Genomic DNA, 16,533 nt, shown 5'->3' on the forward strand with positions numbered 1-16,533 from the left:
TTCGTTGCATATGAAGTCGAAATAATAAAAATCAACATACAATAAACTTAGAAATGATTATATACAGGAATAAAATATCACATATCATAAATAAAAAAATCATATTAACTACAATAAAATAACATCATGCAGTATCCGATCATTCAACAACAAAAAAGAAAAAGAAGAAAGAGATGATTAAAATTCAGAACTAACAACCTTCACAAAAGAAAAAAAAAAACTCTAAAATTGTACTACACTAAATTAAATGGGTAACATTAAAATTTCTTTAATAATTGAATAACTTGTGAACGAACTTTAACAAATTTAGTTTCAAAAATATCTACGAAAGAAAGAAAATTAATTGCAGTATTAATGGTTTTATAAATAAATGATTTCAAAATAGAAGCTTCCGAGACAAAAGGAGTTGATTTTGAGTTTAACGTCCCGTTCAGCAACAAGGCTATATGAGACGTGGACCTACTGATTAACGTGGAATCCAAACATGAGCTCCCGCCGGGAATCAAACCAGGGTCTCCCACGCCAAATGCGCGTATGTTAATCGCTTAGCCACGAAGGAGCTTTTAGAAACAACAAGGAATAAAACTTCTAGTGTAACGGTAAGAAGTTCTTACGGAAACTAAACCATCAATAATTAAACCTCCATGAAAAATATTATTTAAAAAAAATATACCGCCTATCGGCTAAAGACAAAAGATACAATTCTTTGGATATAACTAGACAAACTCATATCTTTAAAATCTTTAAACTTCAATCTTAACCAAATTAGGAAGTTATTTTGAATAGACAATAATATTTACAAAATACTTGATTTATTGTCCCAAATCACCGTACCATATTCCAAATGAGAATTCACATTATACATGTAGAGAATTTTGCAAGTATTAATATTTTAAAAATTACGGCAAAGTCGTTTTAACGTTGCTAATTTTTTCTGGCAATAATTTGTTATCTAATATTATTCCTAGATCTTAAACATAAGTTCAAAATTCAATTTCCTCATTACTTATTATATATTTATAAGACAAAAGATCAGTTTTCCTGGAAAAAGTCACACCTACAGTTTTGGCAATATTCAAAGGTAAGAAATTTTTCTCTGACCATTTAGCTAATATATCAATATTTTCTTCGAACATAACTTGATATTAAACAGTATTAATTAACTGTAACAGTAAGATTTTAATGTCATCAACATATTTTAAATTTTACAGGTTAACTTATTAGATAAATCATTTATATAAAATAAAAACAGCAAGGGACACAGGTTAGCACCCTGCAGTACTCCAGATGTTATGTTATAAATAGAGGAAGTGTAGCCATTATACCTAACTCTAAATTTCCTGTTACTTAAATATAAATCTAGCTATTTTATTATGTGATTTGATAATTTGTACTTTTACAGCATTTCTTAAAAAATGATGAGCAGTTCATCAAACACCTTTGCAAAATCAAAGTAAAAAACATCAGTTTGACCACCAGATCGCATAACAGAAAACAAGAAAACAGACTATGCACAAAACCTGCCAAGTTTGTAATAACTAATTTACCATTTATAAACCCATGTTGATTTGTGTCTAACTTATCACAGACAGTGCTATACAAATAGTTGTACATTATTTTTTCAAAACTTTTAGGAATAACCTTCATTATAGAAATAGGCCTACAATCATTGATATTATCACCATTAGACTTCGGTATGTGTTTTATGGCTACCACCTTCGATATAATAATAATAATAATAATAATAATAATAATAATAATAATAATAATAATAATAATAATAATAATAATAATAATAATAATGAAATGAAATCTTTAAGTTTTAGGTCTTACGGTTATGCCGGTTAGGCTAAAGGAGATGGTGATGATGAGATGAGTGAAATGGTGGAATGAAGAAAGTGGAGGAAACGGGAGAACCCCGAGAAAATCCACGAGCACGGTGTGTGTTCACCACAAAGTCCACACGGTGCGAGCTGGGATCGAACCAGGGACCCCAAGCACGGGAGGTAAACGCTCTACCACTGAGCCACCGCGCCCCCAATATTGATAATGGGAAGAATTCCAAGAAAGTGGACTAGTGCCTATACCTAGATATTTTAAATGTACCATCTTCATATTCGCCTATTGGAACTGAAGGACAAACGTCCAAAAAATATCTACTCAGAAATGCCAATCACCAGATTCGAACCCGCAACTTCAACAATACTAACCAGTTCTTTACACCCATTCAATGAGGCCAAGTTAAACAGGTGGTTAACTGAAGAGGTTTGATCATAGTTGGTGAAATGATGACTTAGTAGGAAGAAACTTGAGACTTTTAAAAACTCACAGATACGATGGCTTTTCTCCATACAGTCATATATTTTTTTTAATGGAAACTGGAACCACGTAACAGACAAAAAGAAAAAAGATTTCTAACCGCTGAGGTTCCGTGTTCCGAACACATCCCTTTGGTAGTCCCTTCTTCCACTACTATTGGTATTAATTTTGTGTCCATTATAACAAATACGTGGCTTTGATCATATTCTGTACATGGTATAGAGCAGGGCTGGCCAAACAGTCGATCGTAATCGACTGTTCAATCTTTGTTGAGTATCGGGTACATCGCGAAGTGATATCTGAAAATCACTAATCATTGGTTTTTAAGTGAGTTTTAATGAAGGAAAAATTATTTCGTATAAGAAAGGAGGAAAGAAACTATTTCTATGAAGAATTGGAAAACTATTTGTCATTTGTTACGACAAAAGATAAATGAGTGTTTGTTGTGCAGGACTCCGATAAAGAAAAGCATTATTCCATTTCACAAAAAAATATAACTCTGTCTTCTTTCCTAAAAGTAAATTAAGGGAAAAGAATGCCAGGGTAAATTAAGGGTGCCAGTTACAATTCCACATTGATTGCGCGCCAAAGATTTTCATAGCCTGAGGCAGATCACTGAATCAAAAAGTTTGGCCACCCCTGGCATAAAATTACAAATAAGGCTATCTTTGTTTGAATTTTAACATCCCTTTTCAGAAGTGGGACTGAAGCTTAACGTAGGATCCAAACCTTGCACTCTTAACTAGAGATCGAGCTCGGGTCTCCCGTTCCACAAGAGAGAACAGTATTCGCTTAGCACAGAGTTCTACATGATTACAGTACGAAAATAATTATTTATTGCTTCTTTATGTATGGTTTTGTAATAATCAAACTAGTTTTACTGTATACGCGGCAATAAGGAAACGAAACTGGTCTGTGAAAAATGAAAGAATAACAAGTAGATCCAACTTACCTTGTTTCATTCGAACTAGCAACCTCCTTCGACTTCGACTACAGGAGACAGCTTTATATGATCCAGTAAGTCAAGGGATGATTTTTGAAGGTCCTGGACTGTAATAGGTTCAAGGTCCTCGTCATTGTTTTCTGGTTGGTGGGCACATCATCAAAAGAAACTAACCTTCAGTGGTACTTTTAATTTGGGGAAAAGGTAATCACAGAGGAAGAAGTGTGACAAGTATGCTGGATAAGATATCACACAAACACTTTATTTGGCCCAAAACTTGAAGGATCACTGCATTATGTTTCCAATTTCTGCTCCTCCGTTAAGGAATGGAGAGCGAAACGTGTACATAGATTCCGTTTATTTTTTATTTTTCTTTTAAATTCTCAGTTATTATTTGGTGCACTGTCTCATTCACCCACACGAGATCCGATATTTCTCTGAGACTTCTATTTCGGTCATTCAAAATGACATTCTGAACTTTGTCAATCATATAATTTGTCCTAAGTCCTGACAGACTTATTTGGAACTGGGTGCTCGTCATCTTACACAGATTCCCTTCCAGCACTGAATCCCTTACGTTATTCAAAAGCACCGACAACGAGAAAGGTAATTGTCCTCATAATCCTTTTTCAACATCTCAAATCTTTCAATTGGAGTTTTTCCTAAGCGCGCACAAAATTTGATGTTCATTCTTTGTTCTAGTCTCTACGCGTCACACCGGTGATCGATCGAGCTGGAAATTTCTACACATGTTCTCAAGGTTACACGCAAGATTCACTCTTATGAAAATCTCACGTGCCGAAACTAACTTCGCAGCAAGAGAATCAGTTTCGTTTCCTAATTGCCGCACTATATATATTCAGTGTGTATTAGTTCGACGAGGTAAAAATTTTACTTACAGCTTCAGGCACTTTCTGCCACTTAGGGGCAGGAATTTCTTTCTTTCTGCTCTTCTTCTTCTCCTCCTGTCTTTGAGGTTGAGGCTGTTCTTTCCTCAGCATCGTTGGCTTCTTAAAACTCTCATCCAGAGCAGATTCTGATAACTCTCCAGGAGTTCGACTTAACAGCTGCAACGACATTTAAAAGAATTAAATTACATATACACAAATAAATACAGGACGAGATTATATTCAGGATATACACTACGGAAGGCAGTACAGAACAGTCGAGAATCTGAGGAAGGTATTATAGAAGAGACGACAGTCTGAAGAAAACATTAGAGGGAGGGCAGTTTGAGAAAAGTACATCAAAAAAGTGTATTAAAGGAGACATGCCTCTCCTCCCCCAACAGGATCGGCCTCAATTTTAGCGCTGAGGCATAGCGTACACTACCGAACTTAACGACACGTGTTAGTTATTCATTTGGGAGATGGAACTAGCCTCTCCTTCCCCGGTATAGTAAGATGTTTCTCCCGTACGCATCTACTATACAACTATAAAGTATAAGGTGTTTTTGCGAGAAGCGTTGTTTCCCCACTACGAAGAATGAATCTGTAAAAAGGGCGGAAACACGGCTCACCATGGGAGTCCCCTCCTCCTTTTGCAACATGGGCTTAAGATCGGACGAAAACACAGTAATAATTCGTATGTGTGTTATACTGATAGACACTGAGCACTAAGAATTACGAGTGAAACTGCAAACAGCCTCGCCCCCTCGCTAGTCCAGTGGCTAGCACATGTTCGTTTGGTATAAGGTGCACTCAAGTTATAATGCCTATTTCTTCTCTCACTAACTAATCACACAAAAACTATGAACCTTGTGTCACTTCTCGACGTAATCTCCCTGTAGCCGTATACTTTTTTTTTTTTTTTTTTTTTCAGAACGCCGACGCCATGATTCCATGGCCGCAGCAAACCTTTAGGTGTCTGATTTGACCACTAGAAAATCGCTGATGCAATAGCGGCCCGGCTAATGAATGTGCGACCACGGAGAGCGTCTTTCATCGTTGGGAACAGTCAATAGTCGCTACGGAAACGGGTCAACATGGTCTGATAACATGCCACGCGGGCAACCTTGTTGTCGTTCGTCAGCATTTGTGGCACCCACCTGGGGGACACTTTTCACAGTTTCAAGTCTTTATGTAGGATTGTGTGCACAGATCCCACGGATATACCAAATTTGGAGGCGAAGTGTTCCACACTCATTCCAAAATAACGTTTTCCATTCGTTCGATTATGTTGTCAGACCGGCATGTGCGAGGCCCAGAATTTCAAATGCGTTCGTTGGCGATGACGTTTTCAAAGGCACCACGCATATGGAAAAAAACGAATGATTACACACTGTTTTTACGAATATCGTAAGTATCAAAACTGTCATCACTAGAGGCTAGATGTTTAGGCATTAAAAATCTCTTAAATAGGCAGCAAATAGGCACTTAAAATTAAAAATAGGCATTTAAAATAGGTACTAAAATGTAACTCGAAATAATGAAGATAAATACTCAATACAATTAAAAACTAAATTCAAGACACAGATAATGTTGAAAGGATATTAGAAGCATAACTTTGTTAATTTCTTTTACAGTATATATAAAAACGAAGCTTGACGTGTATTTCATGTACGAGGGTTGATTCAGAAAAAGATTCCCATCAATTTTACAAACAGACACCCCACCCAAAGTTTGTCAAAAGGTCCTGGACGGGCGTTGTCGTGAAGCAGCGTTACACCGGTTGTCAGTCGTCCTCACCGGCGATTGTATCTGTCAACTGACGATGAATGTCCACGGGTGGAGTCCCTTTGGCGTGCAAAAAGCGAATTATGGAACGAATCTCGCACTTGGCAGGAGCAACAATAGGTACTTCCATATCGAACGGCTGCTGAGCCAAGACTGAGCCGCGCAGCCAAGTGCGACAGGGCGGAATCGAGAGTAGGGGAATAGGCGCGCACAGCAGTGTTTCCAGATTTCACCTCGCACCTTCCTATGCGGCTGGAGTCCTTTGGAAATCTTATTTCTGGATCAACCCTCGTATATTTGGTAAATACATTCACTACAGCACTTTATCACTACACACAACAATCCAAGTTTTATACACTTTATCAGTACACACAGCAGTCCGAAGTTTCACTGCACTTTAGCAGTATACATAGCAGTCCGAAATTTTACGACATCTTATCACTACAACACTTACATTTCTCAGAAGAGGCAGAATCCTTCTTGAAATACTAAAGTATATATATTTTTTCCAATAAAGGCTTATTTTGAAGAAAATGTATAGAAGAGGCAATATTAGGCACTAAAGAAATTATTTAGGCCGGAATGGGCGAAATAGGCAAAATAAAATTGGCTTAAATTGAAACTATAATCCTCATATAAACTTTAAAACGTTATTTTTTATCATATCTTTAATATTAAAGAATAGGCATTTTGCCTAAATCCGGTCTCTAGTCATCATTCTCACCGCTGTCACTAGAGTTCTGTGTGCCGTATGGTGTTGCCATCTCTGTCACGCATTGGGAACGAACGCCCGAGTATTTTTAAATAAACAGCACGCTCATATCTGTTACCAGTCCAGAGAAAAAGAAAATTGGTAGTGCTATAACGCATCTCGAATCATAGTGCTTTCGATCCCATTTTACACTGTAGGTCTCGTCCTATCCAACCTTGCGTTCACATCGTAAATTCAAATTAATGAAACAGAGATGATCGACCTACCTCTTTAATGTATCTCTTTAATTCCAAATGCGAGCCAGTATGTTTTTGATTAAGTGTCAACGCTGATTTTTCTTCAGTACCCTCATCACGCTTCGGAACGTCTGCTTCTTCATGCTTATTAGATGCGTCGGTTTCACTCCGCTGGGGTTGCATTAGCCATTGCGAACAATGGTCAGTGTTGCAAGAGCCAGAGACAGAACTAACATCCCACGATTTATCTGCAACCATTGGCTTTTCCTAAGGATTAAAACAAAAGGCATTTATACAGTAAAACGAAGGAAATAATATTCAGCTCAAAACATAGTTACAAAGTATCGTACCGTATTTTACATTCATATATCCATTATGATATAACAGCCATAAAACTCATAAAAACAACATTCTCTCTATCTGCATACGATCGAAATTTCACAATGTTTAATTGGTGAACCTTGACTCTGACAGATTAGCTTATCATACAGAAAATGCTTCTACTAGGGAAACACATACCACTGAAGTTCCGATTCTCTGAAGAATCGCAGTTCAAATATGCTTTAAATTCTAACTTAATTACAATACGAAATATGTGACCAAGTGGACTCTGTGCTAAGACGATAAGGTCAATAAGAAGTCACAACGTGGTTCCATACGCTGGCGTCGGACTTCTACGATTCTTGAACTACTTCTTTTTTTTTTTCGTTTGAATAAATGTTTGAACAATGGTGGTGCTTTGAAGAAATAGATTCTGTAGAAGTGTAGCTTTCTTTGCGTCCCACACACTTTGTGCATATCTTAGTTTTCGTTTGTATCTTCATTTTCCTGATATGCCTAGTAAAAACACCAAAATACCTTGAAATCTTCTGCAATCTCTCAATAGTCTGAAATCATTTTAAAGCTTTTTCTGTAACAAAATATTTTATATCTAAGCATTGTTCAAATTCAAGATTGTAACAAAGTATCTTATTTTTAAGAAAAAGGTTTGCAACCTACACTATAGACTCGTTTTTACTATCAAAACGTACAATACAGGGTGTCTACTAAAATTCCAAAATGAAATTTCGTGACTTTTTCGTGACCTTTTCTTTACCAAATCATAACATTTCCTAATATTTTCAAGAGCGAATTTGGGTGCGAATTAGGCCGAACTTTCATCCATGCGATTAAAACATACTTTGCTTGCGATTTGGTAGTGTCTAAAGCCGACCATAGACATTTTTGAAGATGAACTTTGACGTTTTATAGAACAAAATTTTCCAATCTGCACTTACATTTGAACAATTATTATTATTATATAAAAAAAAAAAAAAAAAAAAAAAAAAAAAAGCTAAATTTCGTGACTTTCATAACCATTTTCTGATTTCGTGACTTTTTCGTGACATTCGTGACTTTCGTGACCGATAGACACCCTGGTATAACATAAAGGTGTTTTGTCTAGACATCTAGATCATCGTGGAATAGACAGAGACCTATAATAATAATTATTATTAGCAAAAGGGGATGTTGAGAATAATTTTCTCTTAGAATGAAGTATACGGGCTGCTACGGTTGAAAGCACAATTCAAATTGCTAGATTAAAATATCAGAGAACATTCAGAATTATCTTCAGTACAAAATTCAGGATTTCATCTATGTTATACATGGGCACTAGGATTTGTGTAAAATGCACTACAAGCAGAAGCTTGTCATTTGTGGGATACGACCTACAAAAATTAGCTCAGTCTGGCATAGCAGATGATAAGCACTTAAATTTACATTCTAAGCAGCTCTGCGAGAAGATAAATTTCTTGCTGGAGCACTATAATCCTCAACAGTGCCTACTCTGTTACAGAATAGCCAGAAAACGTATACTTGGATAGTGAAACGGAGAATTCAAGCACTTGATACAATCGTAATACAGATGGCACCGTATAATAGCAACAGCACGAGCTCCGTCGTGGCTGAGCGGTTAGCATGAGCGCCCGTGGCGTGGGAGACCTGGGTTCGATTCCCAGAGCGAACTCATGTGGTTCGGACCCCATGTTAAGCTGTACATCTATGTTTCACGTAGCTTCGCTGATGAAAGGGGCGCTGAACTCAAAATCAAATCAAATCAATAGCAACAATAGTATAACGACTAATCATTTCCACCCAGTTTGGAGCTATAAATTAAGAAAAAAATGGAATACAATATTGTTTAAATGCATGCAGCTATTAGTAGAACCAGTATTAGTAGCATTGTAGAACCATCAGACATTCTTGACATCATGCGGGATCAGCTAATAAAATGACACGTGTCAAGGTGAAATTTTGTACATATATTAGAACGAATATAAGTTGCTTGCCAAATAGATCAATATGAGCTGTGATAGGAGAAAGAAGGTGATTTATCCATTAAAAAAAAAAAAAAAAAAAGGAACGATTATTGGGTATCGAGCTCACGTTTCTGACCCTACAAGATTTGTAAAACTTCTCGTACGTTGCTAATCAAAGTATATCGTGAGGAAACAAATGGAATACTTTCGACAGACAAGAAATCATAGCGTGCGGGACGCTACGAGTTGTCAATGGTAGAGGTGAGCGCCTTCGAAGATTAACAAGGTCCGACCAGTGCTCAACTGATACCCTCACAACGAAAATGAACCAAGCAGCTTCTAGACATGTTTCCAAGACAACAAATTAGTTTTTCAATTTGATTACATGTGTTTCCTTTGGTTTCCACAGAAGAATTTAGTTATGACGTAAACTACCGCAGTATATGAGTGGTTGCTTAGATTGGACTTTAATGGTCCTTTCAGCCCCGAGGCTTTATAAGACGTGGAACTACAGTTTAACGTGGAATCCAAAATGCATGAGCTCATACTAGGAATCGAACCCGGATCTCACGTGTGCAAGACTGTGCGCTAATTATGTAGCAACGAGGGAGCTCATAACCTATCGGAGTCTTCAATTCTTCAGTTTGAGAAATCAGAAGTGGCAGAAATCTTCTGGCTACAAAAAGAAGAAATCTACTATCACTTCCGGTTTCAATATTGATCTCTACAAAGCGAAAACAGTAAGATATGGCATGCGTTTTGATATGAATTCAGTGGCGCAAGAAAATGTTGTCTTCGGTCTTCTTCATCTAATGAAACCGGAAGTGGGCAAAAATATTAACAGTTCCGTTTCCAGTATTGATTCTCATAGATCAAAAACTGTAACACGAGGCAACAAACTGATATATATTCAGGATCTAAAAGTAGATTACATCTCAGTTCTTATTCTTCTATTGAAATCGGAAATAGAAAAACTAGAACAACTTTTACCATTTCCGGTAGTAGTAGACGATAAGACTGGAGTCGGAATCTATGTACTGTCATCTTGCTGGTGTCATAATGGAGGGTGTGCACCGTGGCTCAGTAATATAGCGCTTACCTCTGGTGCCTAGGATCCCTGGTTCGATCTCCGATCAAGTAAATTTGTGGTGGACAACATCGTGTCCATGGGTTTTCCCGTTTCCTCCCACATTCTCATTCCACTAATGTTCCCACCTTCATTTACTTGCCTCAATGAGCATAATCGTGGGACGTTAAACTGAAAGATTTCATTTCATTTCATTTCATTTTGCACTTGAGTTGAGTTGATTTTGAGTGTAACATCCCTTTCAGCAGCGAGGCTATATGAGACGGGATAGACTGATTAACGTGGAATCCGAACCATATGAGCTCCCGTCGGGAATCGAACCCGGGTCTCCCACGCCAAAGGCTCGTACGATAACCTCTCAGCCACAAAGGAGCTCATTTCAATTTGGAGCTGGAACCTATTCTTAGGACACCGAATTTAGCGTTGATAACTGTTTCTGTTACGCATTACCGTTGTACTCTATGTCGATTAACAAGAAAACCGGAAATGGTATATTTCTACCACTTCCGATTTGAAGAAAGGGTTTACGGAGGAGATAGAAACTATTCTTACGACGCTGAAGCCGTATCAAAAAAAAAAAAAATGTTTTGACCTTTTTCTTTAGTTCTTTTATTCTGATACCTGTTGATGGTCAGACGAACGGACTTTCCATATTTACATATAGAATAATTTGGAAGTCGAAAAGGGAGTGAAGGTATGAGCAAAATGGAGCAGATGTAATTAATTGTTATTTTTACAATGGTGCCATCTATACGGCGCTTCTATCAAGTACTTGAATTTTACGTTTCACTATCCAAATAGATGTTGATTCTCCGAATATTCTATGCTACTGCAAGCTCGCAGTTCTACGTTAACTTACAGAAGAGTTCTCTGCATTCAAAAGACCTAATGACGAGTTCTCTGCTTTCACATGGCTTAACTCTTGTGATGCCTCACATTTTTCTGTCTCTTCGGTACCCTCTTGTCCATAGATCTCCGTGTGTTTCCCTATATTTAACGCAACAGATCTTAGATCTTTGAAGAACATGTGCATCATGTCAGACGAGGTGCCTTCGTATTCAAATTCTAACCAACTTTCCATTTGTTTACCACTATCTTTACCCTCTGTATCACTAACATTTGGTACCGCAAATAGGTGCTGTAGGACAAAAAATTATTAATGGTGTTATAAATTAACCTAAAGAAAAACTAAAATTCTTTACTTAATTTAGAGAAAAGACGAAAATAGTAAGTCAAAAAATATCATACTTATTCACATACCCCACTTTTTACTTCCCCTTTTGTCATACTAAAATGGAGAAGGGAATATTAAGCAGGATTTTCATCATCTTACAATCAATTTGTGAATATTCTTCGATTTCCGGTCTGTGAAATTATCTCCGTTTTAATATGTCTTCGGCGTACACCATTGTCTAGTGGTTAGAGAGTTGAATTCATGTCTGCGTAGCCACAGTCTAGTGGTTAGAGAGTTGAATTCATTTCTGCGTAGCCATAGTCTAGTGATTAGAGAGTTGAATTCATTTCTGCGTAGACATAGTTTAGTGGTTAGAGAGTTGAATTCATTTCTGCGTAGCCACAGTTTAGTGGTTAGAGAGTTGAATTCATTTCTGCGTAGACATAGTCTAGTGGTTAGAGAGTTGAATTCATGTCTGCGTAGACATTGTCTAGTGGTTAGAGAGTTGAATTCATTTCTGCGTAGCCACAGTTTAGTGGTTAGAGAGTTGAATTCATTTCTGCGTAGACATAGTCTAGTGGTTAGAGAGTTGAATTCATGTCTGCGTAGACATTGTCTAGTGGTTAGAGAGTTGAATTCATTTCTGCGTAGACATTGTCTAGTGGTTAGAGAGTTGAATTCATTTCTGCGTAGCCATAGTCTAGTGATTAGAGAGTTGAATTCATGTCTGCGTAGACATAGTCTAGTGATTAGAGAGTTGAATTCATGTCTGCGTAGTCATAGTCTAGTGGTTAGAGAGTTGAATTCATGTCTGCGTAGCCATAGTCTAGTGGTTAGAGAATTGAATTCACGTCTGCGTAGCCATAGTCTACTGGTTAGAGAATTGAATTCATGTCTGCGTGGCCATAGTCTAGTGGTTAGAGAATTGAATTCATTTCTGCGTAGCCATAGTCTAGTGGTTAGAGAGTTGAATTCATGTCTGCGTAAACATAGTCTAGTGGTTAGATAATTGAATTCATGTCTGCGTAGACATAGTCTAGTGGTTAGAGAATTGAATTCATGTCTGCGTAGCCATAGTCTAGTGGTTAGAGAATTGAATTCATGTCTGCGTAGACACAGTCTAGTGGTTAGAGAGTTGAATTCATTTCTGCGTAGACATAGTCTAGTGGTTAGAGAATTGAATTCATGTCTGCGTAGCCATAGTCTAGTGGTTAGAGAATTGAATTCATGTCTGCGTAGCCATAGTCTAGTGGTTAGAGAATTGAATTCATGTCTGCGTAGCCATAGTCTAGTGGTTAGAGAATTGAATTCATTTCTGCGTAGCCACAGTTTAGTGGTTAGAGAATTGAATTCATGTCTGCGTAGACATAGTCTAGTGGTTCGAGAGTTGAATTCATTTCTGCGTAGACATAGTCTAGTGGTTCGAGAGTTGAATTCATTTCTGCGTAGACATAGTCTAGTGGTTCGAGAGTTGAATTCATTTCTGCGTAGACATAGTTTAGTGGTTCGAGAGTTGAATTCATTTCTGCGTAGCCATAGTCTAGTGGTTAGAGAGTTGAATTCATTTCTGCGTAGTCCCGGGTTCGATTCCCGGCCGGTGTTTCCCAATTTTCGGCGTCCACTTAGCATAGTGGGGCAAACTGGGGACTCACTAGGTCTGCAAAGTTCCTAATGCGCCTGTTAGGAATAGGGCGTCGCAGTGCGCTGTCCACGTGCTCGCCGAAGGCTGTACGCAGTTCAGCCGGTCGCTAGTAGATGGCGCTGGAGTAGGCTTGGGCTCATAAGTGAGCCGTTACTCCAAGTGATTTAACCAATATGTTTTTATTAATACGTCTTTATCCCTCTTCTAATATCTAATCAAACTCGTTCAAATGATAAGCACCGTTAATTTCAGCGTATTTTAATAATTCAAATTACTACGATTCTACGTATTTTATAGCTACGTTTCTTGTCTTCAAACATTCTTGCGACTCACTGTAATTGCGAAAATCTCAATTACGACTCACTGTTAGGTGTTGGGGTTAGTTATTTGTAGTTATTGGTGTCTTACGAATTTGACATATACTATTCCATAGAAGTACCATTGTTTCAGAGTTGTATTGTATCGTCGCACATGATTTTAGAGGGAGACGTGGAAGAGCGGAATCTATACCGTAGCTCTCTCTATAAAATCCGTTGCGCCGATACGTCTCAACTCTGAAACATGGTTATTTAGATAGTTTCTCTAATATTTCTTTAACCGCCTCTGATATCTCTCAATAGTTTTCGAGCTTGGCAGACTCAAAGTGACCATTTTCTCGACTTCGGCATCCTGTAACTTTGAAACAACGCGTTTTTTGCCTTATGTTCAGATGGATTTTTTTCATTGCTTAGGTGTGAGGATTTCACCAGTGAATTTTGGCTACATAATTAATATAGAAGGTAAGTCAAAAATTGTCCTCAATGTAGCTATAACTTTTCTTGCATTGTTCATAGTGAGCTGTGTCCTCGTTTCTTTTAATGTTATGCTGTAGTGGTTACGTTATGAAAGTTTGATCCTAATTTCTCCATTTGTCTTCTTTTTATTGCAGGTAGATCATGGCCGCTCCATTAGAAATTTGCACCAAAGAGGAATAACGAGCAGTGATCCGGTTTTTGTGGTCAGAAGGTGTATCAGGGGCCGCAATCCATCAAAGTCTCTCGGCACAATATAGGAACAGTGTCTTGCCGCAACGGAGTGTCTACGAATGGATTGAAACATTATTGTCATCATTTGTAGCCATAGATGGTCGTCCGGCAACTTCCTCGTGCGTAACACTTGTGCGACTATTTTTGAATTTTTCAATCCATTCGTAGACACTCCGCTGCGGCAAGACATTGTTCTCGTATTGAGCCGATAGTCTTTGATGGATTGCGGCCTCTGATACACCTTCCGACCACAAAAACCGGACCACCGTTCGTTGTTCCTGTTTGGTGCAAACTTTTAATACAGCGGCCATGATATATCTGCAACAAAAGGGAGACAAATGAAGGAATTAAGATCAAACTTTCATAGCATGACCACAACAGCATAACAATAAAATAAACGAGGACAGAAGTCAGTATAAACAATACATGAAAAGTTATAGCTACATCGCGGATAATTTTTGACTTACCCTCTGTTGTTATCTTTTGCTTCATTTCATTAAAATTTTCTTTTCTTATGCAGAAATGTTGGTGGGCAACGATTCAACAATATATAACAATATATCATAATTCACTCTACACGTAAGAAATTGTTACGCATTGTTAGGTTGTCGAATCTGTTTCCCTCCGTTATCTTCGATACTTATTTAGACGAACCACCGTTGTATATGCTATACATAGGGTGTTTCAAAACAACATCTACAACATTTGGGAGGTAATTCCTGACACCAAGATAAGACAAAAAGTACAGACATCAACCTGGGTGCACAAATGCTTCCTTTTGGAGTTATAAGCTGTCGAGAACACGAAAAAAATGATCTTCAAAAGTCCATAGCTCCAAACTATCGGACTTACCGTAGTCGGGTCAAGACTTCGCTTTCGAAGTAATATGTGCCCTATCCAAATATCCATGTTTCATAATCCTGCTGTACTCACGCAGCAATTTTTATAGAGGTAGTTGATGAGTACTTCAAATTATATGCCCGTAGCCAAACTCCCTAAAATGGGGGGAAGAGGTGTTGGAAAATCATCGGTATTCACAACTGAAAGCAAAATTGGCACATTGGATACTTCCAGAGAGTTCGTTTCTGCTCTTTAAAAAAAATAAATAATAAAAAAAAAGTTCGCACCCTATTTATAACTATCATAGGCATAATATACGACAACAAATTCTTGTAATAATTACTGATGTATGACAGAACTTACTGGTGTGTCCTCGACATCCAGGAGGCTGTATGCCGTTGACGATTCCAACGCTGTTTTTCTTCTCTCAGCCTTTCTCGCTCTATGATGCTTCTCTTTGTGTTCTAGTCTGACAGGAGTTGACTGCTGTTGTTTTTGAACATCCTCAGCTAAACCAGGGAAAAAGAGATCTTCTTTTTTTCTCGATGGCCACGTTCTTGTACGTTTCTCATCAACGTCACCATCTAACTTTAGGTCAGTTCTCATTCTCTGCAAAAAAAAATAAATGTGTTTTAATTAAGCGGTGTGACGGGAATTTCATTTATGTTCCTAATATCCAATAATTCGCTATTTCCGAGTTCGTTATAAGTGGGCTGCACTGTATTTCACTAAATTGGTACAATATTTTCTTTTCTTTGATTTCACATTCATTAGTTTTTTGTTCAAATGTTTTTCGATTATCCAGCCACACATTCACTCAAAAGAAACAAATAAAAGAAAAATTACCAGCATAAAAACCACAAATTTGATATAGCAACATTAAATTACAAAATTGTTGTACGATGGTGTTTAGAACATTTCTAAGACATGTTTGCTTGGTTAGTGAAATTGGTTGATTAGGCGTTCTAGCGTCCTTTTAAGTAGCGAGGCTGTATGTGACGTGGACCTATAATTTAACGTGGGATTCGACCCGACCCATCTGAGCTCCCAACGGAAATCGAACATGAGTTTCCCGAGTCAAAGACGTGTACGCTAACCATGTAGGCAGTGGTGTATTTGGAGGGGGGGAGGACTTTCGGCTTCAAGCAGCGCCCCTAAATAAATTTGTTAGTTTTTCGCATTCCATGTGCAACAATAATCCTTCTTACCATTTCTAAGAATTTCACTGACTTTCCATTGTCTTATGCTCTTTGTTCAGAAATAATACTGTAGTTGTCAAATTTCATTCTATTTCATTTCACTGCGTTCTTTTTTTTCTTCCTTTCGTGCATTCTACTCTTCTGTTTCTGTTTTTTAGATGTTACTTTCTTTCGTTTCTCCTATCATACTTTCGATTGTTCTTAGTTTTGATTCAAGTCGGCTGTCGTCAGTAACACCAAAACTAAGAGGAGCTGATAAGCGAAACCGGTGCTCCACACCAACTTGCACGGATATCAACATATCAACATATCGGGACTTTAGTTATTATTATAACAAAGGAATATTTACCTCGTTTAGTTATAAAGAAAGGTAAATGTTTG

The 16,533-nt window shown here is 37.6% G+C and overlaps 1 protein-coding gene across 5 annotated transcripts in view; it reads right to left on the reverse strand.

The window, feature by feature from the left end:
- LOC145684324 (uncharacterized) overlaps window positions 1-16,533 on the reverse strand; it is a 100,836-nt gene that overhangs the window by 11,187 nt on the left and 73,116 nt on the right. For 4 of the 5 annotated variants that reach the window (XM_081756522.1, XM_081756520.1, XM_081756519.1 and 1 more), the window contains 4 exons: window positions 15,317-15,562; window positions 11,132-11,410; window positions 6,916-7,152; window positions 4,162-4,329 (listed from right to left, as the gene is read on the reverse strand). In XM_081756522.1, coding sequence (XP_081612648.1) covers window positions 4,162-4,329; window positions 6,916-7,152; window positions 11,132-11,410; window positions 15,317-15,562 — 930 coding nt within the window. The remainder of the gene's footprint in view (window positions 1-4,161; window positions 4,330-6,915; window positions 7,153-11,131; window positions 11,411-15,316; window positions 15,563-16,533) is intronic. The other variant, XM_081756523.1, reaches the window with a different exon arrangement.

Source organism: Thermobia domestica, chromosome 4, assembly GCF_964235325.1.
Source record: "Thermobia domestica chromosome 4, izTheDome1.hap1.1, whole genome shotgun sequence".
NCBI lineage: Eukaryota > Metazoa > Arthropoda > Insecta > Zygentoma > Lepismatidae > Thermobia > Thermobia domestica.